Below are 25,248 nucleotides of genomic sequence, written 5' to 3' on the forward strand. Positions count from 1 at the left end.
CTCTCCTCCCCTGATCCCCCGTACCCCCCCCCCCCCCCCGCCCCCAACCCCCCAGGGCATGTTGGCTGGAGCCAAGCAAGACTGGGGCAAGTCAGAGCAGCAGCATACACACTGGGACAGTGTGTGGAGGAGTGTGTGTGTGTGTGTGTGTGTGTGTGTGTGTGTGTGTGTGTGTGTGTTTGGAAGAGCCTGTGTGTATTTGTGGATGGGTGTGAGTTGGGGGGCTGGTTTAATGATCCACAGATAATATCAGCGCTGTGGGCTACAGCTGCTGTGGTCATATTGCTGTGTGTGTGTGTGTGTGTGTGTGTGTGTGTGTGTGTGTGTGTGTGTGTGTGTGTGTGTGTGTGTGTGTGTGTGTTTGTGTGTGTGTGTGTGTGTGTGTGTGTGTGTGTGTGTGTGTGTGTGTGTGTGCCAGCTATGATAGTCTCCCTTTTGGAACTATTTGAAAAAATGACTTTAAGATAGAACTTTTAAAAATCTACTTTTTATTTTAAATAATTATCATAAAAATATAGAAAAATACCAAATTGTGTTCAAATTAACGATCTCAAGAAAATTGCATGATAAAAATTGAACTGAAAATAATTATGAGCATTCATTTGACAGCACAATCATGACTCCTTATCTAAATATTTTAATGTTTATTATAGCCTGGTCTGGCCTATCACTGTGGATTGATTATTTTTTTCTTTAATGTTATTAAAAAAGTTCCAAGAAGTGATGCTTTTTAGTTACCAAATGTCAGGTAAGGTAAAAGATGAATACAACAGTAACCATTAAGATCTGATAGCATTTTAAACCTGATGACACTCCTTCACCAAGGTGATATGATGTCATCAGATCTGGATCTTGACAAGAACGTCTGAGTGTTCCTAAACACATTTTCAGTCTTCCCTCAGAACTTTGAATTTATCCTTCTAAAAAACAAACCAACAAAATGTGACCACATGACCTCCCTCTTGCACATGAATCAACTCTTTTGATGAATTGACCGTAGGTGTGACTGTGAGTGTGGATGGTTGTCTGTCTCTATGTGTTGGCCCTGCCATGGACTGGTGACCTGTCCAGGGTGAACCCTGCCTCTCACCTGAAAGCTGCTGGGATAGGCTCCAGCCCCGCAACCCTTAGCAGGATAAGCAGTAGAGATGGATGGATGGATGGATGAAGGATGGATGGAGGGATGGATGGATGGATGGATGGATGGAGGGATGGATGGAGGGATGGAGGGATGGATGGATGGATGAAGGATGGATTGGAGGGATGGATGGATGGATGAAGGATGGATGGATTGAGGGATGGATGGATGGATGGAGGGATGGATGGAGGGATGATGGAGGGATGGAGGATGGATGAAGGATGGATGGATGGAGGGATGGATGGAGGGATGGATGAAGGATGGATGGAGGGATGGAGGGATGGATGAAGGATGGATGGATGGAGGGATGGATGGATGAAGGATGGATGGATGGAGGGATGGAGGGGCTAACTGACCAGACAGGGACAGAAAGAGTTTCACACCCAGTCAGGTCATGGAGGAGGCGTGGCTATTAAGAATGCTTTAGAATGATTAAGAATGAATGAACAATCAACACGAGACGTTTGGTTGGACAAAACCAACATTTTGACGGTTTCACTTTGGGATCTTGGAAATTAGGATATTTGTTACTATTTTCTTGGTTTTAATAAAAGGAGTAATTTATGGATTTGCAAATTAGAGATTATCAGCTTTTTAGAAAATTAAAAAAAAAATGCTTATGAATTCCAACAGCATTAAACACCCAAAGCAGAGTCCTAGGTTTCTTCTACATGAATTGAAATTACAATTACTGAGTGTGTTTTTTACTGAAGCCCCTCTACCGCTGGCTTTTTGAGAGCTCGATGTGAAACTATTTTTCTCCTCACACTGGTTTACTTATTTACCTTTGCTCTGCTGAGGCTGCTCTCTTACACCGACATTAATTAAAAATAGGCATTTGTTTCGTTGAAGTGCTTTTGCTGGCTTGTCAGTCACAGAATAATGCAAGCTAATGTCCTGTTTGCTTTTGCCTGGCAATAAAGGTAAGCTACTCACTAGAGCTGGTCTGAAAGATTTATTATGTGGAGCCTTCAGACACTTTAAAAAAATAAAGGAGTTTTTCCTCAAAGCTCCCAGAAAGAATAAAAGAAAACGAGCAAACATAATAGGGCCTGAGCCTGAAGGTACTTCAGGCTCAGGCCCTAATTAAAGAAAAACTTGCTTGTCAGATGGCCAAAAAAATACTGTAACACTGGCAGAAGAGAGTGACTCAGAGTAAGAAGGTGACAGTCAAAGTGGCAGCACAACACACATCCCTGCTCTGTCTTTATTCCTGGATGTGCTCAAAGTCCAGCGTTCATTCATCCACATCTGAAGAGCCCATAATCAACCTTCATGCACGCGATTCACACTCGCCCGCGGCTTTATTTCCACCCGCTGTGATCAGTGGGGAATTCAAGCACTGATTCACTATGATGACTCTTTTTTTTCGGTCCAGTGTCCGGCAGCATTTGGAAGGAAGAGCGCTCTGACATGAGAAAGTTGCCTCCTTCTAATCTGCTTTGTCTTTGAACCAAGTGACTTTGAAACTCACCATTACAGTCACTAACCCAACTCACAGGAAAGAGAGAACTCACGCTGTCCATTTCACCGTCCTCTTTTCAAATCTCCTCGTTTGTTTGGGGAATTGTAAAAGTCCCTTTTTTGTTCTTAAATTATCTTTCATTATACTCTAATGGTTTTTCTCATTTGGAGCCTCATGTGCACAAACGCAAATGGAAATTAAAACTTTTCGGCTTGTGACAGAGATTAGCGTCGAGTGGAGGTCAAACATAATAGCTTCCATTTAACAAGAAACTAGATATGATTATACTGCACTTGCTCTCCGTTCAACTTTTGTCCTCAATCTAAACGGTACTGCTCTGATAGCTCTGCCCTCATTACACAGCAACAAAAGGGCCCGGGCTGCTGGTTCACATTGCCGCTCCTTGCTATTTGTCATCCTATATTTAACACCAGAACGGGATTTCTGAAGCCTAAAAAAAAAAAAAAAAAAGAGTGAAAATGTCATCTATTTATCCTGTGTTTTTGCTTGTAATATTTATAGTTTGCACCAACAAAGACTTACAGCTCTTGTTGGTGTCTGATGAGCAAACCGATGAATATTCAGCATGTGGCAACAGATTAAGCAGGACCACGGATGACAGTGTGCATCTCAACTCCACTGCAATATTAGTTTCTCACCATCTGTGAATACTGTAATCTACTTCAGATTACTGGCGCAGCATGTACTTCAGAAAGAAAACACACACACACACACACACACACACACACACAACAAGATCTCCTAAATCTGCATAGATGTTGTAAAAAGGAATGAGTGGATTACAGTGTGTGTGTTGACACGACAGAGGCGACAGTGAAAGACGATAAAGCAGATTTTCTTTTCTTGATTCTTGAACATATTGAGGTCATCCCTTGCCTATTATTACCGGGATTTTTTTTTTTTGTGTGTGTGTTTTTGAAGTAATCACCAATGTTCACTTCATTAGTTCGCTGAGAGCTTTAATCATCCAACACAATCAACGCACAACGATGTCAGTGATGTACAGCGTCAAGTGTTTTCAATCGCACCAAAAGCCAAAAAGGCTCTTTAAGCACCTGCTTGGCTGGGAGGCTTCAAATGAATAATCAAATTTGAACAAGGTTTATTCACAATCCTCCACTGTCTGGGCCTGTCATAAAAGCTTGCCATATGTTTATCTCTGTGGTTAGGTAAGCAGAGGATGCAGGGTGCTGTGATATCAAATAGGCTGAGCTTGCAGTGCCAACACTGATTTGTCAGGCACGTCGTCTCATGCATATCTCCAGAATCCCACACGCTTCTGCAAAGCTTCATTTGATATTGAGAGTACAGTTAATGAGAGTCAGTTTGTCCTCCCCTGAGGACATGAACCACCACAGGAGGCTCTTTCCAAAAAAACCCGTAAGGTTCGGCGACATGGCAAGTCATGACCTCATTAGAGAGCTCCGACATTTTAGAATGACGGAATGGCTTCTCAAAACACCTCATCCTGAACCTTCAAATCTCAAATCAAAGCCCAGTATGTATCAATAAAGCAAGGAATCTCACAACTGTCTGGAGGTCCCTTATTTACCTCAACGATCGCAGATCCCATCAACATAAAACTTTATGCGTTTATTGATGGTTTCCAAAGACAGTCGATAGAATGTGACATCATCACACCACAACTGTTTCCCGCTTTGATGCATGGGACATCATATGACCCAGTTCTATTGATTTGGATCCTTTGTAATATATAAAGTACATACAAGTAGTATGTATGCACAGATGTGCTTATTTTCTTCTAAGTATATTGTTGGACTGTGTGTTTTCTCGTCTCCTTTAAGTTGTGTTTATTTCAACGTATCTTTGCTGTGTGTGTATGCAAGGGACTGCACATAGAGATTGGAACATAGAATTTCAGAGGATATGAGATGTCAAAAAAGAACTGAATAATGTGTTTAGCAGCTTGAGAGGAGTCATGGTGATATCTGTTAGTTGTAGTAATATTGCTATTATTATTATGATTATTATTGTATCATTTGTATCTAAACCTGAGGTTTTACAATACTTGTCTTACATTTTTCCAGAAGTCGAACTCACAGAAACCAGAGACCAGTTTTCTTCCTTGCTCTAGATTTATAGCTTTTGTTCCCATATCATTAGAATGACTTGTTCCAAAAAAAAACCCCAAAAAACAACAACAACAAAAACCAGGTAATGATTCATAATCCGCTCTGTAGAAATGGTTTAATCAAATAGGTCAACATCATGACACAATGCTCTTTTTTTAATCCGGTTTGATCCGATGTTCAGATATTTATGCAAGTGTGTGCAGATTAAACTGGAGCACACTTCGCTCCTCATGTAAATAATGTGATCTTGTTTTTCTTAATAGCCATAATGAGCTGAGGAAGTGTCAAGGTGATAAAACATTCCACAGATTGGAGTCTCTCTGTAAGGTCTTACAACATTTGTATGTTAATATCAAAAATTGATAATTAATATTAAATTGACAGAGACAAATATCACTGCTTTGCTGCCTGACAAAACAATACCGGCCCCATGATCCTCTCATGGTCCTGCATCATTTACCAAGTAGACTAGTAATCTGACACATTCATTCTACACAAGAGCGCTTATTTACCATTATCCTAGCTGGATTTCATCTCTCCTCCATGTATACTTTTTGAAGCTTGACTAGAAGAGCTTCTCCGAGGCCAGTTGTGTTGCTCGGAGAAGCTTCGACAGAGATCGAGAAGCATCGGAGCAGGGACCTTCTGATAACTACAGGACCTGCTGCTCCTCCTGGCTGCAGCAGTCAGATCAATGCGAAGTGCCATGTTTCCCTCCGATGCGGGAATCAAACGTGAACATGCGAAAACCGTATCTATGAGAAGGATCAGCAAAAAAGCCTAGACTGCTCTTTTTGAACGGACTGTCACCAAATCTTTAAACACCTCCTTTTACCCCCTTCCAACCTCTCCTCCCACCCACACAAACACCTACTTTGTGTGTTGTGTGTGTGCCCTCAAGATCCCATTAAACACAGTGCACATCACAGAATACAATAACCTCCTCTTTCCCCATGAGAGCGAGCAGGCAACCAGCTTTCGTAATGATGAAATAATATGGCTGGTAATTTGTTTAAACAAAGCCGTGTAGAGGGACACGGGGCCCCCCCTCACCCAGCCACAATAATAATGCAGGACCTGCCTTGGCAATATCTGATTCATTAACACATTTGCAATTAATCAAAGTACCAAAAAACATTGTAAAACACTGAACCTGGGGGCTTTCTGGGAATGTAGAGCCTCAAGAGATATAAACAATAGAAACAATTACTCAGATATTAATCTCAATCAGAAATTTTGGCTTCTCACAATGAAATAAACATGATTGACTGCAGCTGACCTTTTTAAAATGCCCATAAAAATGTGCTGTGTATCAACTCAAGCAGTTTCTACGCTAACAGCCTGGTGGAGTGAGTTGTGCCGATGCTGTTTGTCGCACCATGCGGCAGCAACGGCAGCACCCACAAATATTTCCTGGATGTTGTGGTTGTAGGCCAGTATAGAAGAGGAATATAGCCGATGTATGAAAGGAAGATCAGTGTCTGGAGCAAGTGGATCATCACCTCTCGCTCGGAAACATTTCAGTTGTGCAGATGTGAAAAATGAAACCGATCATTTTCAAAGGAATACAAGAGAGTTGAATCTAACTGGTTCAACCACCTGAAAACAGCAATAGAAACATTTTAATTGGCAGGAAATCTAGTTTTCGTCTAGCCCTTCTGTACTCTCTCTCTCTCTAACACACTCACACACACACACACACACACACAGCGAGTGAGCAGAAAACACATGGCACATTAAAATGTTGTCATGCTGTCATTGCACTGCTATTTCGCTGCTTATTACATTGTATTATGACAGTCACATCTCTGTATTTGCTCGCTCACATCCTGCGTACACACCTGGCAGCTCTCAGTGTTACATCCCCACCTGCATTGTACCACGCCAGGAAAAGTTGATCGAATCAGACTTTAAGGGGCCACGGCCTGGTTTACCTACTGTGTGTGCGTGTGTGTGTGTGTGTTATAGAGTTTACTTAATGGAGTCGACCCATTGTGAATAAGAACCTTTGATGCATTGATTTTTTTGTCGTTGTTGTATTTCCAGCATTGTAGCACAATATGGAAGTGAAAAAGCAATATAATATCTTGGTCCAAAAATCAATCAGTATTGATTGTGGTGAACATCATAATGTTACAGAGCTGCTCTGACTTACTTACGGTTCCATTTTTCTCTTTTGTCAAGGATGTGAATAAAAACACAGAAAAAGATTCTTTTTTTTTCACCATTTTTCAGTTTATTGTTGGCATATTGGTGTTTGTGTTTGTAATGTGTGAGAAATAAATGTGTACATACTGGATTCCATCTGCATTGTGTACAACACCTTTTGCGTTTTGTTCCCTTCTCCTGTTTCTTTATAATGGACCATTTAAAGATTTGGTTACAATGACACAGAATTACCAAGAATTTTATCTAAATTATTACCTCCATTTTTATAGACATGATCTTTACCAATATCCAAAAGATCAAAAAAATGATGAAAAATGTCAAAGAATGAGAAGAGTTTTACATTTGCTAAGGCTGTCCTGTCTCTGTGTGTCTCCCGCTGGAAAGGGCAACGTCCCTTCTTCAGGGGGGGGCACTTAAAAGAAGAGTTCTGAATCAGAATTTGGAACCCAGCAAACAAGATAGCACACCTTCATAACAAGTAGATACAGATAGATTTATATATAGAGTTTTATATTCAGCTTGAAACTTTTTTTTTAAAAGAGTACAGTAAACACTTCTCACATGTGATAGAAACTACTTGATGCCTCAGAATCAGAAAAGTGCAGGCCAAACACTGTCCAAGCCCACGATGTGGTGAAAAAACAAACCCGAAACGATCCAAAAAAAAAATAACAAAAATAATTCCGAATTAAAAAAAAAAAGAAACATAAATAAAGAAAAATATCCTGCCCACAATCTTTTCTTACAAAGTTTGGACTAGATTGGAGTAGAGACACCTGACCACACAAACAGAATAGAAAAGTCTAAAACCGTGGTATTGCATTGTGAAATGCACAAAGATTCTCCTGTACAGTTTGGCGTCTCTCCCTGTGAGTACAAACGCCTAAAGGGCTCAGTGGCGGTATATCTGGGTGTCTCTCCTTCTGATTTGTCTTTCAGTACACATGTAGTCCTCGTCTGGATTGAGGTTCTTCAAAGATCAGCGCTGTAAACAGGCACACAGATTGGAAAAGTTCAGAGAGATCAGTGTCCCGTTCAATCTCTCCGCCGTCACCGTCTGTCCTCCTCCTCCGTTTGTTTTCTCAGTCCTGCTGAGACATCGGGATCCGTCCCGGTAAGGCTATCCATCTACCTGCCTGCAGCCATTCACGTCACACCCCTCTCCCCTCCTCCATGTCCGACTCTCCTTATCTCACGAGTGGGATCTTCTCAAAGCCTGGCAGTGGTCCAAGGAATTCCAGTAAATGGGAGGTGGGAGGAAACTTGCTCCAGGGGGCGCGCGGGGGGGGGGGGGGGGGCAATACCCTCAGGGTTCCTCGTTTTGTGTGTAGTTGTGTGTTTAAATTTTTATCTTTTTTTGTTGTTGTTGCTGGGTGAGGAGGAATGAGGAGGGGAAGGGCCAACAGAAATAGGTTGAAAGCTTGATGCTCTTTATAGTCTTGGTCGGTGGGGGGTGATTGTGCAAAGTCACGCAGTCTCCGGTATGTCTACGCGAAAAGAGCTAGCAAAGCCTTTTCCTCGCTGGAAAAGAAAAAAAAACACAAGCCCTGGTTAGCTCTGTGTGTGTCTGTGTGTGTGTGTGTGTGTGTGTGTGTGTGTGTGTATACAGGTAGACTCTACTATATTCATGGGGTCTGAATGCTGCTGAGCCCGCTGCAGCTCCAACAGCCGCGTTTCTGTGTTAGAGTTTGGCATTCAGCTGTTGGATGGTTGGGTTGGTTGATTAGGAACTATGGAATGCGGTGTGTCAATGGGTCCCCACAAAAATAGCAACAAGGTTTCGTGTGTGTCGTGGTCACAACACAAGAGAGAGAAAAGCAGCTCTTTCACTTGGCCTCATTCACACAACACAGACGGAACGTCACTCGTTCTGCGTTCTCAGCTGGCCAATGTCAAGTCATACTTGTGAAATGGTTCATGGATAATGTGCATAACTATGTTGTGTGAAGGGGAAGGGTGTGTGTGGGGCGGGTGTTATGGGAACAGTGGTATGGTGGGTGGGGCTGGTGAATATTGCATGGCCAATTTATTTAGGACAACAACAAAAGAGCGAGGCTGAGACAATCCAGAGAGAGAGAGAGAGAGAGAGAGAGAGAGCAGAGTCTAACCTCTCATTCATGCCCCCTTCCTTTCCCTTCCCTTCTGCGACCCCCCGCCTCCACGCTGTCTGAGTTTGACAACGGTAATCACCAGGCTCTGGCTATCATCCCACCCTCTCTCCTCACCCCTCCCTGACCTGACCCCGAGCCCAGGCCTGCATCTCCAGGGACAAAAGAGTCTGTGTGTATCACTGACTTGATCAGATTAGGGAGATTCAGTCTCTTGTTATCATCCTTCTATCCCTTCCTCCACTCTACTCCTCTCCCTCCCTCAACTCCTATCCCTACTCACCGCCCCCCCAGCCTTCTGACTGTTGTTCCCTCTTCTCTATCATCGCCCCCCCCCCCCCCCCCACTGCGTCCCCCACATTCATTTGCATAAGGGCTGCAGTGATCTACTTTGAGAGAGGAATGAGTGGCGGCGTTCGTGGGAAATGCAGAGATATTGGGAGCCCTTCACTTGGAGTGTTGCATCATAATAAGAAGATCCATGGAAACTATTAAAAGTGGAGCAGCACATAACAAACACAATGCATCAAACTGAAGGTTGAGCAGCACGAGGGGATAAACACTGCTGCCGAAACGATAATTGTTGCCTGATGTTTGGCTTAAATGACTCACATTTACATCATCACCATCTCACGATCGCATCTACAGACCTTTAATACCTTTTAGATTCCCCTGACAAATGTGCTGCCATGTAACTACATCTCATTCATTAATTTGACATATTCTTTTATTTGTATATTGCACGAGCTTCTGGTAATACGTGCTCGTCTACAAGTAGCACAACTTCATTCCTATTATTTTCTTTAAATCTTTAATCCGACTCTTCATCGTAAACAAGTGGTCCTCTTCACCTTGTCCTCTCATTACTGTATTTTTAATGCAGCCTCACAACTGCCATATTTTACGATAATGCGAATCATTTTTGTAATGATTTCATTTAAAGACAACTTCCATCCTGAGATTTTGCATCAGCTGCCGTACATTAACCAGTAGTCCTTATCAGAGAAAAAAAAAGGTTTATTAAGGTTGTTTTTTTTTAATCCAAGTCTCCCTCAGCTGTCGCACACTCCGTTGTGACTGTGCCGCTCTAGTCAGAGGTGTTCATCTGCTCGAGTATCACTTACGGCATCAAACTTTCTATTTTTGTTCATTTTTATTCCCATCTAGGCTGAAGATCTTTTACGGACGGGTTTGTTCACCAGCCAGTCCTTGCCTGATTTATAAAATCGATGTGTTCAAAAAACATGTAAAAGCTCCAAAAACTCCACCATTAAACTTTTGATTCGGATCTCTTGACAACGTTAAAAAAAAATAAATAAATAAAAAAAAATCATGAAAGGCTCTTTAGTTTTGAAGTGTGAGCCTTTGGACTTTCTATATGAAAACAAAAGATGATAATTTGAACAGGCTTTGATTTGCACACACATTTGGTGGGGAAAAAAGCCTAATTTACATATTTACACATAAACTTCAGAAAAATTGTAATATAAAAAGGAATTAATTAAAAGAAATTCATGCAAAAGTTTAATGGTGATAATTTAGTGTTTCTACCAGGAGGGTCTTGCATCAAGTTGCGTTTGATAGGTTTAATATATCATCAGTATTGTTTTATATCCTCAAATTTATTGCCTTTTTGTTATTGCTCTTTTTAAAAAATCACTTTAGCTCATTCTTTATTTTAATTATCTGCTTTTAATCATGTAAATCATGGACATAACTGTTGCCGTGATGTACTAGGTTACTATGCTTGTACAGCTGATTTCCCAGAATTCACCTCTGGTGTGCCCCAGCCTAAACTCCTGGTCTGTGGCCGTGCTGCCACCACACACCGCACAAGGCTTCTCCACAGAGGAATTTCTTATGCACAGTTTGTAACTTGTTCTACATAACTATTTGATTCAGGATGAAAGAAGAAAGAAAAAAGAATAGCAAATGAATAAAACATTAATTAAAAGAGGGAAAAAAATATTTTGCCTGCTGTTTCGAACAGCATGCAGTGGTTTGAAATGATGGCACTAGGGAAGCAGCAGGGCTCTGACAGTTTGATAATTCCAGCTAGCTGTGTCGGCTGATGAGAGACAAGGCCTCTTCAGGCGCTGCTTGACAAAATTATAATTAAGCATTATCACCAAATTGCAGTGATTGAGGATGTATCTCTTTGTGGCCTTTGAATTAGAGTTTAGAAACAGTAATTCCTTGGGAAATGCGCCTTCTCCCTGCTGCTTTTTTCTTCTTCTCCTCAATTATCTAAAACTGTTTTTTGATCCTTGGCTCCAGCGCACTGACGTCCACCAAATGAGAATGAGATGTTAAGCACACACTGCCTGCCGTTCGTCTCTTTTACTGATTAAAAACAGCCATTTTTCCTTGCCATGCTCTGTGAGAGGGCCCGTGTCTCTTGCATTACTGCACCCACTTTTCCATAATGAGACAGAGCGTCCTTAATGCCAACATCTCCGCCCACATGAAAAACACCTTATAGATCATAATTGCTTTTGACATGTTTAATTTGAAAAGGCCGACAAGACGGTCCGTGCTTGAGGTGAGAGTGTGTGTGTGTGTGTGTGTGTGTGTGTGTGTGTGCAGGAATGAATTGAAAGGTTAGGTGGGGCACGATAAGATCATCACAGTCTGAGATAATGGAGACACTTGAGAAAGAGGGAAGAGTTAGTTAAACACTCTGACAAGAAGCTGAGAGAACAAGGGGTCAGACCTGAAATGAATTTCACGCTTCCTTCCGCCAGCCAATCCAGGGAGAAAATTGAATTTGGAATCTTTTCTTTTTCACCTAATTGGATCACCAGATCAGAGAGCAGGGCAGGCGCTTAGGTCAAAACAGAATACTCACTTAAATAAGCTGGGTTATAAGGTGCTCTGGAGCTAGGCAGAAATGCTTCCAACTCTTTCCTCCCTAGGGAGCCGTGCTGATGGTTTTGGAGAAGATGGTGGTGGTGGTGGTGGTGGTGGTGGTGGAGGTATTGGTGACTGAGAGGCATCTCTTTGCCAAAGGTGGAGAATGATTTATCAGCCATTTGCTCGGTGCTTTCAAATACCTCTGTGTCCGGGACTGAGTCCATGCCGGGCACGTGGAGGTTGCTGCGGTAGTCCAGGCCCTGGCGCCCATCCGAGGGCACAAAGCTCGGCATCCAGCAGCGATCGGAGTGACCCAGTGCCTTACACTCCTCCGTGCAGTTAGAGAATAGATCCGCACCTTCAGGAGGGACGTGAGAGTAGAGGTGAGTCTTCAGTGAGTGGGCAAAAATAATGTGAAATTTGTAAAAAAATACACACAAACACATCAATCGCGCTGACGTATTTGCACTAGACACTCATTTATGCAATGAGCGCTTTCTGTTTCACCAGCATTAAGATCAAAGCACAATGAATGTGAGTGCTAACACACACACACACACACACACACACACACAACTATAGAACATGGTGACTCATCGGAATGCTGGTCCTGTTTTGTAACATGCCATTTCTTGTGAAAAAGATCATATATGAAAGATGTATGAAAGACCAAGAGTTAATTTGAATATTTTTGTGTTTTTTTCTTCTTAACACATACTTTTTAATAGATACATGTGGTATTGTGTCAGATTCACTTCATAATTACTTTCAGTTTTATGTGCAAAATGCATTATTTGATAATAGAATCTGTCATTCTTACCAATGAACTAGTTTGTTTCTGATGTGACGTCAAAACTGTTGTTGGTGCACAACACCAATTAAAGCAGCTGGAGAATATTGTAGTTACAGTACGGCTTAATTCACATCCTCTACATTTCAAACACTGAAATATATACATTACTATCTGTGCCTGGAAACAATTCAGTAATCTTCAATGGTTTGTAAATTAAAATTCCATAAATCCTGAAGTCGTTCAAACAATAAAGAACATTCAATTTTAGTTAAGTACTGGTTGGGAGATTTGTATCACACTATACCCATATATAGGGATTTTTCAACATCATTATGTGATTTTTTTTTTTTTAAATGTAATCATATTGACATGGAATATTTCCTTTTAATTTGATTTCCAACCCTTGTGGCAGCACACTGTTCACATTCGGTTTTGTAGTTATCACAGCTGTATGGTACATGCCTGTGTGACATCAGTTCACCATCTGAATCAATCTTCTGCCTCCTCACTGTTTCACTGTAACAGCTTCTTTCTCTTTTCATAGATAAATACCCAAACGTTGGTATGATTTCCAAGTATCAAAAGCCTCAACGGTACATGTCGAACATTCCTCTCAGTAAATCCAACGCAAGGTTTTTAAAGAAAATGGACTGCAAATTGCAGCTATCAAGATGTTAACATATAAATATGGTAATTCCACTTTTCCCCTGTGCATTTAGATACTATTCATTAGATCATGTGAAACAGGTCCGCATCTGGCAGCAAGACTGATTCCTCAATCAAAACAATTTGCATAAAAACATACAAAGTTCTTTGGTTTGTTTTGAGGGGAGCACAAACCTGTGTGTGTGTGTGTGTGTGTGTGTGTGTGTGTGTGTGTGTGTGTTTTACAAGCTTTTCTAAATAAAAAATAACATCTGAATGACTTTAAAACATAGCAACTGTATTGTTTCGGGTCCCAAGAAATTTTGAAATCATTTGTTTGAGGGGTTACCAAGACAGGACCCCAAACTCCTGTGTAATGATGTCACAAGGAAGTAAAGACAGTCCAGTCTGTCCTGTCAAAGCAATCTCATTGGTTCACACTCCCAATATCTGTAAAGACAGTTTGGCTGATAAGATTCAAAATACTTGAAGCTAAAGATATGCTATACATTTACTGGGCACTGTGGAAGGTAAAAGCTTTGGTCTGACCAGCTTATTTATAGTTTGTGTATATTTGAGAAATAAAAAGTGCATTTCTTCCACAGCAGAGAGCCTCCTTATAGGTGGTGCTAAAACTGCCTGATTCCCAGAGGAAACACTGAAGTCATAGCCTCAATGGCAGCAAAGGCACCAGTGCAAAGTGCCAAACTAAATTCAGATTTTTCTTCTTTGTGTGGCTCCACAAGCAAATGGCCTCTGGTACAATGTTCTGACCTTATATCTATATAGTCTCAGAGGTCAGTGGATGTGCGTGTGAGAGCTGCAGGCGTTTGCGTGCGCTGACATGCATCCGGACTAAAAAGTAAGCTCCATGAAAATAGGTGGGTGGAATTTATACGGCAAAGGGAGTGTGTGTGTGTGTGTGTGTGTGTGTGTGTGTGTGTGTGTGTGTGTGTGTGTGTGTGTGTGTTTGTGTGGAGGGGAAAGAAAGCTGAAGTCTTCAAAGCAAACACTCCAATGTCTCTTTAGCCTAGGCAATGGATTAGCCGGCTACAAACTTAATAGTATTGGATTACCCAGCTTGCCCCTGTCCCAGGCACTGTGTCTCACCCCGTTTCAAATTCTTTTGTCCTGTGCAAAAGGTTGGCTGCAGATACAACCGAAAACCAGTTTGAGTGTGTTCACTTTCACGTGGACTCATTAATTGCGAGGCTTTTTACTGGCTGTAATTCTCTGTGAGAAAATCACCTTTTGTCAGAGTGCAAAGGAGAACACAGTTAGTGGGAACGTTAGCCGTTCAGTGCAGCTATTTAGGCCGAGTGTAAGCCTTAAGCCAAATTGTGTTTTCATTGCCCCATATGTTTTTTGCAGTAGGGGCCTAGATCCTGTGTATGCATGTTTTTGAAACCTAAATCCGCTTGTTGTGTGTGTGTGTGTCTGAGTCGCTGTTTATGGCTCAAATCTGAACTGTCCAGCCCAAGCTATCTGCAGCTAATCCCTCTGAATACAGTCTGATTATCGGCTAAGACTGCTGCCATCTCAGTAAGCAAGTGTGTATGAGTGTGTGCATTTTGTTGTGTGTGTCTGTAGCGGTCAGCAAAGGGGGAATTTGCTTTGTTACAAAGCGGATTAATTTGGCTTGCCGTCACTAACAGCTTGGAAAAGTGCCCAGTCTCCTAACAAGCGGGTTTCTTATTAAATATTAACCAACATGCCATAAATACAACATCACATTACATTTTAATACAGCCTTTTACACGGCCGGAAACAACCTACTGTACGATTTGATGGGGGAGGAATGAGAGAGCACACTGGCTGCTGACATACCGTATCATAGCACCTGGACGTGCAGCCAGCTCTGCATTGCGGGCAGCAAAAACTATGTGGAAGGAACACAGAGAGCTCTGACTCTACTACAAAATGGATGCTGCGTTCATTCTTAAAATGGGAACAGGAAATATGGCATTTAGACTCTGACAGAGCGATAACTCTGTCTTTCTCTCACACACACACACACACACACACACACACACACGAAGGGGGTTATTTCAGCCACAAAGCTGGATCAAGATATCTTGATATTTCTTGACATTTTGGTCAAATTAGATGTCCTCCTGCCACATTAGTCAGTCTCTAGCGAATCATGCCACACACACAAACACACACACACACACACACACGCACGCGCGCGCACACACAGTCTGAATGCTTCAAATGTGAATAAGGTTGCGGGCAATGTCCTTATCTCTCGATTACGTAGTTCTCCGACAATTTTCTCAGAGCAAACAGTAGTAGTGAGTTATGGGGCCTCATCTTTTCGGCCGCCCAGCACAGCGGATGAGAAAAAAAAAAAACCTATGTCAACACGTCACACTAAGCCAAACACAAGCAGAGGCCAACGAGGAGACAGAGGAAAGGGGGCACGCTGACCCTCATTTCTTCAAACGCCTCATCTCATCTTAACATTCTACACGGTACTCGCGCAGGGCAAACGCAAAGTCTTGATAATAACCTTCATTTGGTAATTGGTATGCAGAGGTCTGAAAAATGAATTACTGATCAGCGAGCTGTTACCACGGTGATAACGTGAACCGCAGGCCTAAAGAGGAATTCATAATAGCATCCAGCAGAGATGGGAGTGGAGTTAGGGTGGAGAGTAGAGTAGGGGCGGGGGGATAGAAAAGTGGATAAGCGCCTCGACTCAATCTTCAAGTGCATGACATTGGCTATATTGATAATATGTACTTGCTGCAGGACTGGAAATGGGCCACTGAAGTGGTCCCAGCGGGTCCAACAGCAAATGTGTGGCTCTTTAATTCCACCGAGGTTTAATTCACACAGAAATGATCCCATCTTTGAGTGTACAGAGTGACTTTTAACTCGAAAGTTCAGCCTAAGCACCTGCTAACATCCTCCTACCAACACCCACGAAAACTCTCCACGCACGGACTAGTGGGTCTTTCCAGTCACAGTCTCATCTGATGATCAGCAGTTATGCAACAGAATTACAGGGACTTTTGGAGTTGAACATGAATACAGTGCCGTCAATCCAAACTCCATTTCACATTTTCTTATAGCTCGATGATATTAGCTCTTTATATCAGTTTAAATAATAAGCACCAGAAGGCTCCAGTACACTGATGTCCAAAGTGGTCCCAGTCCCAAAGGGTGAATCCAGCTGTTCAGTTTTGATCATTGATTCATCATGTTAATCATTTTTGAGTGTAATAAGCCAGCACCTGCATGACGTTTATTAGTGTCAAATGCGGAGAGCATCTTTTTTTAATTCTTACATAAATAAGAACATTTTGCATTTTATTCTTGTGTTTAACTAAAGCAGCTGAAAACAAGGAGAAAGAATTCTAGTCTTGCACTACATTTGATACATGAAGGACGTTTGATATGTCATCAATTAAATAAAAGGGACGGTTTCATGATTCTCTTGTAATTTGATTCCGATACCACAACCTTGAGTGAGTATATGTTGATACCAATGTGAATACCATGCATTTCTACAAATAGTATTCACATTGGACTCACTTTAGGAATGTGAAGCGCATCTGTCATTACTCCTTGACTCTCTATAGCATTAAAAATACAATGTAGCAATCAGGAGTGTAATTATGAGCTGCAGCTCCGTCCATGTGTTTATGGGCTGGATTACAGCCGCGTCTGCTGAAAATAGAATATTTATCTGAAGCAGCCTTTAGTGAATTTTTTTTTCAGCAAGTACAATTGTAATGCAGTCAGAATACACGCTGTAAAAAAAACAGGTTACTATTTGACATTTGTAGTTAACAATAGCAGTCGTCTCTTCTCACCCCCCCCCCCACCAAACAAACACATCTGCATTTAAATGATGGATCTGTCAAAACACTGCCACCATAACTCCACACACGTAATGGCACATTATATATACTCTTTGTTGATCTGAATGCTGCTTTTGACCTTTACCGCAAATCCTCCCATCTCCCTCCCACTCTATCGCCGAAGAATGAACGGACTGGAAAATAATCTTGGCACCGACGTGAGAGTTTGTGCCCCACATAGGTACAAACTCAGAAACACCCCTAACATTTGTCCAATGGTTGGTAATTACAGGAACTGCATTTTTTGTGTTGTTTCCCCTGCATATGTCAGTTACTAAGTGTTGTGACTCCGTTGATCAGAGACGAGCAAAGCACGCAGCCCGAAGCAGCAGAAAGACGGCACGGCAAAAAGTAGGAATAACTCAGATCCCTGTTACATGCATCTCTTTGAGGAAAAATGGTCTGGACTGAGTTTGTTCTCCTGACCGAGGTGTTCATGAAGTCCCTTCCAACACCATTGTGATGAAGGACATTTACATGTTAATAAACATTAGTTTTTATGAAAAACTGAAGCAGCCCGAGTTCTGACAACTGGCACACAGACACTAAAGGCTGTTTATTTTCCCGGATTGTTGCAGCTGAACTGAGGGATGCTTAGCCAGGCTATCAATTATCCTAATCAAACAAAGACTTAATGCACAGCAAATAATCTGTTTAAAGGGACTAAGCTGGCTGATAACTCTGCAGCAAAATAATTGTATCACATTTGCTACACCAAGGGTACCCAAAGTCAGCAGTGAAGTGGTGCCAGGCCTGCTGCTGCAGCGCGACTGGACACACAACACGATATACATTTGGAATAGAGGAGGAGAGTAATACTGTCAGGGCAGGAAATACCAAGACTTTTGAAATAGGACATGAAGCAGCAGGCTTCGTGGCAGCCAGTTAGCAGTGAAATCTGATGAAATGTGTGAATAACAGCCAAGTGAAGAACTGAAGTATGCAGTGAGTGTGATCAAATGAATTAAGAAGGTCTTTGTCAGAATCTAATTCCTGATTTCATGTTTCAAACTTCCCATATGGCTGCTTGAGTTAAAACATTCTACTGAGAATCTGACGTTTGTCCAAAACACGGTTTTAAAGCGTTTCTGTTTTTCTTAAACTCCATCTCGTACACTTTGAAATGTTCCACAGCGAATAAGAGCACCTTCCTGAGGAGGTCAGGGCATCAGATTCAGACTTTTTAAACTCATATTTACAACTTTAACACTAACAGAACAATAACACTTTATTTTTTTCTGTTTATTTTGGGGTGATTCTACTCACTTTACTGACTTAAAGCGACGTAAAGATATATCGCGTGTGTAAGAGTATCAGACTGTCCGGTGTGAAGAATATCCAAGAACTGGAAGATAGGATTCGATTCAAAAACTTTGATTAAAACCTGGAACTTTCTGATCTAGCAGACAGGTTTACACTCTTTTTAACTTGAGCTCTATTCAACAGAAAAAGCCAGTGGATATTCATACAGCATACGAGGGAAATAGCAGCTGCTCGCGCTCTCACACGGGTAGGCATGTGACGACTCATGACAGCATTAGCATGATGCAAAGGGGAAAGTAATAAAATGCGACTATTCACATAACTACAATTAAATAAGCTGAAGGGGTAGGAGTACTTGTACTTGTATTCTGTATTTAGCTTGCAATCCTCCTTTTACCAAACTATTCATGACCCGATGTAGTCTACTTTTAAAATAAGCTGTTAGACTGCGCATGCAAACGATGCAGCCTGACATCGCCAGAATAAATCACTTTTAGTGGTGCAAATAAAACATGAGTGAGCAGATTTGTCTGGTCGTCAGCCTGGGACACTTAGTCTTACATGCAGCTCTTTCATCTGCATTTTAGCAGCATACGTCGGACATCAGCCGATTGCACCCCCCCCCCCCCCCAAAAAAAAAGAAACAAAACATGGAATATGGATGGCCCCTCAGAAAGAGGACAGTAAAATAAGTTTTAAAAAAATCTATAAAGAAAAGAGGGGAGATGAGCACTCAAAACCCCACTGAAGTTTGTACTTATTGCCTGTGTTGTACACAGGCTTAAATATTTGGAGTAGGATTTAAATGGAGAAAATACTGCCTTATCTCTATATTTTAATGCATTAATACACGTTTTTCATCCATCAAAACATTTTCTGGTCTGTTGAAATTAAATATTTCCTTATTTTTCTCTTTTGATGCAATGTCTGTTATAACATATTAATGATCAGCTAAAGAGCTGCTAATTGAGCTGTTTTTTAGAAGAATACTTCAAAATGTATAACACCAGTAGTTTTGAGTGAGTAATACGAAACAATGCTTCCCCCCATGCTCAAAAGACCTGTGATAGGTAGTTTTTAAGGTCATATTAGAATTAAAACAAGGACTGTGACGTCTCTTTCTGTGTACTGAAGTCTGTGTTACCCTTCCAGGCCGACTGGTGTGACAGTGGAAGTGGCAAGCAAGCTCCATTTGGCACAGCGAGGGCCCCTGTTGTGGTTGACCAGACATGATGACAGGCTCCATCCACAGAGAGCCCGCACCAAAGAAAAGCTTCCGCTGAATGAAGACATAAAACCGGCATTCATAACTCAGCGGGCCTATTGTATGGGCTCAGATGGGTTCCTTTAGGCAGAGGAGATTAAAAAAAGAAAAATGGATGGGTACTGAAGTATGTGGTCAGGGAGGAGGGGTGGAAAGTATAGAGAGAGAATGTAGTTGGAGAGCAACTGCGTGAATTAATGCATTAATGAATTTAATGAATGAATGAATTGGCTGTTTTGTTTGCTACGACCGCAACCTATTTGGTCCAATTCCCAGCACTCCGGTGTGAGTGCAGCCTCATTAAAAAGCCTGTCACGTCTTGTCAAGTGGTCTCCAGCACAGAGTGACCGAGCTCACAGAGAGCGGGCTCCTCATTTACACCGCCACGTATTTACAAACAACAACGCTGGCGTTCGTTTCCTGCCAATATTAAATTATCCTGTGTCGGAAAATAAGACAGCCACAGATATTAAGAGTCATGTTCGCACTCCGAAGAAGTTCTCAGGGACAAGCTGATTCAGTTACAGGCCTTCAGACTCTCTCGGACCCCCTCAGCTTAAAATATGATTGTTGCTGCAATTTAAAACCAGGATTTATTTTCTAGCCTGGAACAGAGCAAGAGGAGTTAGAACAGGAGAGACTGGGACAATATGCTACTGGACCCAAAGTGCACTGTAACCACGTGCTCTTCAGCAAAGCAGGAGCAAGCGATTTCCCCAATAAACCTAAAGTGACCCTAAATAGTGAGCTCTTTAGGATTTAAAAGGAAAAGGTCTAACCAGAGGGGTGGCCTCGATGGGTGGCATCATGGTCACTGTCTCCCTGCTCGCTGTCTCCATGGCCGCTGTCTTTGGAGCTGACCAGGTCTGCCTCCTGGAACGCCGAGCTGCAACCAACAAGACAGTTTAATTAAAGCTTTGCATTGACGAACATCAGTTATTTTAATAGCACTGACATCCTGCTGTACTAATCATTCTGATCCCATCTCATCGTCTAGAGTATCATCACAGTAATGAGAGTTATCAGTGAATGACTTGGAAGCAGGCAGTAGATAAGAGGTTCATTACAGGTGACAGAGTGAACAGCATGAAGGCTGCAGAGCGTCTGTCTCCAGATTTACCTGTTGACACGTCTCGGCCTGTCAACCAGGTAGCTGAGCTCAGCTCGTTGGTGTTTGGTCTGAAAGAAAAGGGGTAGTTTTCAGTATGGCGCTCGAGCATCTTACGTAACATGTTCAGCAGAGAGGAAAGGGCAACATACAAAGACACCATGAAGCTACTAAGTATGCAGCCCACACAGAACCATGTTGATGCCACCTATGACGTGAACCTGAGCTTTGTGCAACTGTTACATGTCACTCATATCTGGTGAGGAGTGTGTGTTTTCCCTCAGGGAGGCAGGGGTTGCTGTTCCACAGATTCATTGCCAGGATGCAAGATGAAGTGCTGCACCTATTTAGGCTGGCACAGCCGAGACACGCATTGTTGTTCCAATGCGACTCAGCAACATTGTGACCAGTATGCTTAATGTGAACACTCTTCTCCCAGGAGACTAGGTCACACACACACAGACACACACACACACACACACTCACACAGTAACCAGCAGCCTCGGAGCAACCGTACATTACAGTTGCACACTTGTCTTTTTCTGATATTTCCGATTTAAAAGATTTGAGAGCACAAACATGCAAACCCCCCAAGCCCAAACGCTACAGTACACATGCTGGCAACCCCTCATCTAATCACTGACTGCACTTTAACGTCTTTATTAAAAGAAGTAAAAGGACATTTTCCTTATGCATTAGCTCTCAACAACAGCGATTGGTAGAAGAGGTCTGGAGAACACAGACCTGGCATGCCACTAGGGGAGACAATGAAATGGCTCATGTATGGAACATGTGACTGTATTGAAATTGTGTCAAACAGGCAGGCTTCATGTTTCTGACACACATCCTGTGTGTGAATCAGATTTAAGACATGCTGAGGGTCTCGGTATGAAAGGGGGGTTACACTGTAGGTATGAGAGAGACTCTTACCTCGTTTGATAAAATGCTGCCATTTGATATGATGTCAGGCTGCTGGTCTGTGTACCCTGTCACTATGGCCCCACACGGGTTGTGATCGGTGTCTGTGCTCCTAGACGGACTACACGGCTTTAGGAACATGAGGTCGGTTTTGGCAGACTCAGGAGTCAGACATACCTGGTAACAATAGTTCTGGTTTTGATGGTGGGAGCCAAAGCTCCCTGACTCCTCCACAGGGACCTGAGCTGTACCAGCCCCGGTGACGTTCACAGCGCTTTGCACAAGCATGATATCTGACTTGCTGAGCTTTTTCTTGCGGGCTCGGGCCTGCCGTGAGCAGCAGGAGCTGCAGCCCAGGCAGCACTCACTGGTCAGGCAGGTGTAAATGTTTAGCTTTTTATCCTTCTGGCAGCGCACAGCCAGCACGATCATGACCAGGAGAAAGATGAAGGAGACGGAGCCCAAGGCGATGATGAGGATGAGTGTGAGGTCCAGGGTGCCCTCTTTAGCTTTGGCTGCACCTCCTCGATCCCCGCCACCACGACCCTCAGCCACACTGTCCACTAGCATCACCAGAACGCTGGCACTGGAGGACAGAGGCGGCTGGCCATGGTCTCTCACCTCAATCAGCAGGTTGTACATCTGGTGGGGGTCTCGCTTTGCTGACACCCGCCTCGCTGTCCGGAGCTCACCTGTCCTCCAGTCCATCCTAAACATGCCATTCTCATTGCCTCTTTGGATGCTGTAGGAAAGACGAGCATTCTCTCCATCATCGGCATCCATAGCCACGATGCGGGTCACTAAGTAGCCCGGCTCAGCTGAGCGTGGCAGTGGCTCCTTGGCTGTGCCATTTTTGCCCAGGGGGGCCAACACCATTGGGGCATTATCATTCTGGTCCACAATGATGACTTTGACTGTGGCGTTGGAGGAGAGCTCTGGGGTGCCTGCATCTTTGGCCTGGACCATGAATGTGAAATCCTTCAGCTGCTCATAATCAAATGACCTGAGGGCGTACAGGTAGCCTGTCTCCTCATTGATGGACACGTAGGTTTTGACTGACATGCCCTGAATGTCACACTCTAATATGGAGTAGCTGATGAGCGCATTCTGTCCGATGTCCGGGTCTAGAGCCGTCACAGCGTGTATGTACGCCCCTGGCACGTTGTTTTCAGTCACATACACATCATATATGGGCTGAGTAAATGTGGGCGCGTTGTCGTTCTCGTCTGACACCTGGACTCTGATAGACTTGCTGGTGGCGAGGGAGGGCGACCCTTTATCCCGAGCGACCACGGTAACGGAGTAAGAGTCCGCCTGCTCCCGGTTCAGCGGACCGTCGGTCACTATGGTGAAATAATTCCTGAAGGAGGATTTTAATTTGAATGGGACATCGCCGAGGATTTCTACATGGATCTGTCCGTTCTCCTCTGCGTCCAGGTCAGTCACACTCAGCAAAGCGATGACCGTGCCGGGAGCCGCCTTTTCGCTCACTGACTCGGTGACGGTACTGAAGGTGATCTCCGGTGCGTTGTCGTTGACATCAGTGACTTCAACCAGGACTTTGCAGTGGGCAGGCACGGCATTCGGTCCCAGATCTTTAGCCTGGACGAAGATCTGGTAGAGGCTGCTCTCCTCGAAATCCACCTCTCCGCGCACCTCGATGCGCCCGGTGCGCGGGTCTATGCTGAACAGCTCCTTTATACGGTTGGATATATGGTTACTGAAAGAATAAACTATCTCGCCGTTAAGACCCTCGTCCATGTCGGTGGCGTTCAGTTGGATGACCACTGTGCCAACCGGTGCGTTCTCCGAGAGGCTCACTGAGTAGACGGGCTGATCAAACACCGGCACGTTGTCGTTGGAATCCAGCACTTTGACCACCAGCAGCGCCGTGCCAGTCCGGGGAGGCTGACCGCCGTCCACCGCTGTCAGCACATACCTGTGTGCCGCCTGCTGCTCCCTGTCCAGCGGCTTCTCCAGCACCAACTCTGCGAACTTGTTTCCGTCTGTCTGGGTCTGCACGTCCAGGTAAAAGTAGTTGTTTGTGGTGATATCGTACGTGCGTAAAGCATTGGATCCCACATCAGGATCGAACGCACTCTCAAGTGGAAAACGGGTTCCCGGAGTTGCGCTCTCTGAGATCTCCACTGTGATGTCTGTCTCCGGGAAGCTGGGCGGGTTGTCGTTGATGTCCACCACCTCAATCTCTACACGAAAAAGCTCTAATGGGTTCTCCAAAAACACCTCCATATTAAGCTGGCAGCTTGCGCTCTGTTTGCATATCTGCTCTCGGTCTATTTTCTCGTTGACGAATAGGACGCCGTTCTCCAGGTTCACCTCCAGGTATGGTGTCCGAGAGTTTGGCACCACCTGGAATCGACGGGAGGCAAGTTTGGTGAGGTCAAGTCCCAGGTCCTCGGCGATATTCCCCACCAAGGTGCCATGGTCCGCCTCCTCCGGCACAGAGTAGCGTATCTGAGAGAGCACTCCATCCGTGACGCACAGGGCAAGCAGCAGCACAATCATTGCCGGAGAAACAAGTGCACTTGGGTAAAAATATCATAAACTTAATATCCTCTGTGAGTGGAAAAAATGTTTATTTCCATCACCCGTTTCTGTCCGGAGGCAAACGTCTCCAAAATGCGTAAAGCTTCCCAAAAACGTGTAAAGGCGTCCGGAGTTTTTTTTTTTGGCTGTCCGTATCAAAAAAAAAAAAAAAAGAAAAAGTGTCTTTTAAAATATTGTAATCGGTATTACTGACTGGACACCTTTTTTGTTTTTCTTTTTCTTTTTTAGCCCTGCTGCCTTGCTTTTCTTTTGCGTCCCGCAGAGGTTGCAGCGCACTTTCCAGTATTGTTGGGTTGATGACTGTGAGGAAGTTTGAGAAAAAAAATCATAATCCACAGAAGAAAAGCAAGATACACATGCTATCTTCCGAAAGATCCCAGAGCTGGAGAAACAGTTCCGGCTCTATTAATGTTCGGTCTCGGACACTCTCCTTGCACCCTGCCTCCTCGCTGCGTCTCCTCCACTCCACTCTCCACTGATGCTGTTCACTCAACTATTTGCTTTTTTCCCCGCATCGCACCTCCCCCTCACAGCCCCCGCTGCTGTAAATCACGCGGAGTACTCTCTCCTGATTGGGTAGCAAGCTTGCCCGTCCACGTCCGCTCAGCCCCTGTCTCACTTCCATCCCTCTCCCCCCTCGGTGCTTGGCTTCAGAATACCTGCCGCAAAGAGAACTAGGGATAGAGAGCGACGAGGCAGGATGCTCATGACTTTAACCCATCAGCTGCCAAATTTCGACAACACCAACCATCATCTAATGAACAAGTGTGTGATTAAAGACAGCAAAGGACTTGTTGACTTGGTGGAGGGGCCACTTGGAGCCTAAAGATTGGCCGGGCAAACCGGGCTAATGAATGCAAATGTTGTGATATGTATGCAATGAATCATCTGTCATTCATGTGCCACTCTCTCTTATTGCATCCTGTAGTAGCGGCGTTATAATCTCTCTCCACAGCAGAGGGACAGAGAGGCA

The 25,248-nt window shown here is 43.5% G+C and overlaps 1 protein-coding gene across 2 annotated transcripts; it reads right to left on the reverse strand.

Annotated features, from left to right (window-relative positions):
• Window positions 1-6,941: 6,941 nt before the first annotated feature.
• pcdh10b (protocadherin 10b) lies at window positions 6,942-24,753 on the reverse strand. 2 transcript variants are annotated; one of them, XM_086222774.1, is made up of 5 exons: window positions 21,885-24,753; window positions 20,802-20,860; window positions 20,461-20,567; window positions 12,048-12,205; window positions 6,942-8,407 (listed from the first exon to the last, which is right to left on the reverse strand). In XM_086222774.1, the coding sequence occupies exons 1-5, from the start codon at window positions 24,231-24,233 to the stop codon at window positions 8,354-8,356; spliced, it is 2,727 nt and encodes a 908-aa protein (XP_086078900.1). In that variant the 5' UTR covers window positions 24,234-24,753; the 3' UTR covers window positions 6,942-8,353. The 2 variants fall into 2 exon arrangements, with proteins under 2 accessions (XP_086078900.1, XP_086078899.1); XM_086222773.1 differs by having other exon boundaries at window positions 21,720-24,753.
• Between the last annotated feature and the right edge of the window lie 495 nt (window positions 24,754-25,248).

Source organism: Aulostomus chinensis, chromosome 13 (genome assembly GCF_037954235.1).
Source record: "Aulostomus chinensis isolate RoL2024-O1b breed Wild chromosome 13, RoL_Achi_v1.0, whole genome shotgun sequence".
Lineage (NCBI taxonomy): Eukaryota > Metazoa > Chordata > Actinopteri > Syngnathiformes > Aulostomidae > Aulostomus > Aulostomus chinensis.

Excerpts from the sequence above, each read along its gene's own strand:
- pcdh10b (XM_086222773.1), bottom strand. The coding sequence starts at position 24,233 with ATGATTGTGCTGCTGCTTGCCCTGTGCGTCACGGATGGAGTGCTCTCT. Across the intron at positions 20,568-20,801 it reads AGGCCGAGACGTGTCAACAG|CTCGGCGTTCCAGGAGGCAG; the intron begins GTAAATCTGGAG and ends TGTTGGTTGCAG. Across the intron at positions 8,408-12,047 it reads ACTCAGTCCCGGACACAGAG|CGAGGAAAAGGCTTTGCTAG; the intron begins GTATTTGAAAGC and ends TTTCTTTTCCAG.